Consider the following 1,720-nt stretch of genomic DNA (forward strand, 5'->3'; position numbering starts at 1 on the left):
CTTTTTTGTTTAGACAGGGTTGGAAATTACTGTTCTATTTGATATTCATGTGATTTTGTACCTTACTGGAATCAAAATTAAAATAATTTTATTTTAAAAGATTAAACATAAAGTTACTGATTTAAATTCTTCAGTATACACTGCTGCTATTATTGACACAAAGAAAATTCCTCCAGTAAAGAACTAGCCACATTAAAAGACATTTAATGACATTAAATCAAACAAAGTTCTCTTTTATATACTCTAGTGGTAGAGATACAGATTACTAGTTTTATCAGTAAATTTTTGTATTATAATTCACATTTGGACATTTTGTTTGATGTTCAAAAAAGAAAACTATACAATAGCCCATTACAATTGTCCATCAGAGCTTAAAATTTACATTATCTGAACCAATAAAAATTTACATTATCTGAAGCAATGAAAATGATATGTTTTATAATAAAACGTTTATCCATATCATCAATGTAATGCCTGATTTGAATCTGGCTATAAGGGTTTTGAATATACTCATTATTGATTATTCCATCTTTAGAATTGCTATTGACAAAAAAGAAAACAATGGTCAATGACAGCCACTTTGGTGGATTTACACTCCTTGGATTCCAGGGGCAGCCACAGCTGGAGATGATCATCTCTGGGGTTGTCTTTCTCTTCTACACCATTGCCTTGATGGGAAATATGGCCATCGTCCTGCTTTCTTTCCTAGATGAACGTCTCCAGACCCCCATGTACTTCTTCCTTAGGAATTTGGCCATCTTGGATCTCTGTTATACCACAAATATAGTCCCACAGATGTTGGCCAATATCTGGGGCAAAGACAAGAGAATTACGTTTGGTGGCTGTGTCCTTCAACTTTTCATTGATATGGTACTGTGCTCAGTGGAATGTATCCTTCTGGCTGTGATGTCTTATGACCGATTCAATGCTGTCTGCAAGCCTCTGCACTACATGACCATTATGAACCCCCAACTCTGTCAAACCCTGGTGGCCATGACCTGGGGAGTTGGTGTTACTAATTGCATGATACTTTCACCCTATGCCATGAGTCTTCCCCGATGTGGGAACCACCATTTGGATCACTTTTTTTGTGAAATGTCTGCAATGATCAAGATTGCGTGTGTGGACACCACAGCCATGGAGGAAACCACATTTGCTATGTGCCTGATTATAGTTCTTGTTCCCCTTCTTCTCATTCTGGTTTCTTATGGCTTCATTGCTATAGCTGTGTTGAAGATCAAATCTGCAGCAGGGAGACAGAAAGCATTTGGGACCTGTTCCTCCCACCTCATTGTGGTGTCCATCTTCTATGGGACTGTTATCTACATGTACATCCAGCCAGGAAACAGTCCATCTCAGGATGAAGGTAAACTTCTCAGTATCTTTTATTCCATTGTTACTCCCAGCTTGAACCCCCTGATCTACACACTAAGGAATAAGGAGTTCAAGGGGGCCATGAAGAGGCTGATTGGAAAAGAAAAACGTTCCTTGGAAACAACAGGACAATGATTCTTACTCCCAGCAATTTCCAATATGGAAATGTTCACCTGACATCCATTAAATGTAGACAAGATATTTTGTAGTCATCAGCTGAGAGACAGAGGGTACTCTAAATACATACGATAATAATTATGATAAAATCCAATGTACAGAAATCCATATTTATTTATGTTAAAATGTTTATTTTGAGAGAGAGTGAGTGTGCATGTGCACAGGCATG

The 1,720-nt window shown here is 37.5% G+C and overlaps 1 protein-coding gene across 1 annotated transcript; it reads left to right on the top strand.

The window, feature by feature from the left end:
• The first annotated feature begins 531 nt into the window (after nucleotides 1-531).
• Nucleotides 532-1,720, top strand: LOC125165165 (olfactory receptor 2W1-like). The gene has a single exon (XM_047857720.1). The coding sequence runs from the start codon at nucleotides 562-564 to the stop codon at nucleotides 1,507-1,509; it is 948 nt and encodes a 315-aa protein (XP_047713676.1). The 5' UTR covers nucleotides 532-561; the 3' UTR covers nucleotides 1,510-1,720.

The sequence above is a fragment of the Prionailurus viverrinus genome, chromosome B2, assembly GCF_022837055.1.
Source record: "Prionailurus viverrinus isolate Anna chromosome B2, UM_Priviv_1.0, whole genome shotgun sequence".
In the NCBI taxonomy this organism is placed as follows: Eukaryota; Metazoa; Chordata; class Mammalia; order Carnivora; family Felidae; genus Prionailurus; species Prionailurus viverrinus.

Excerpts from the sequence above, each read along its gene's own strand:
- LOC125165165 (XM_047857720.1), top strand. The coding sequence starts at position 562 with ATGGTCAATGACAGCCACTTTGGTGGATTTACACTCCTTGGATTCCAG.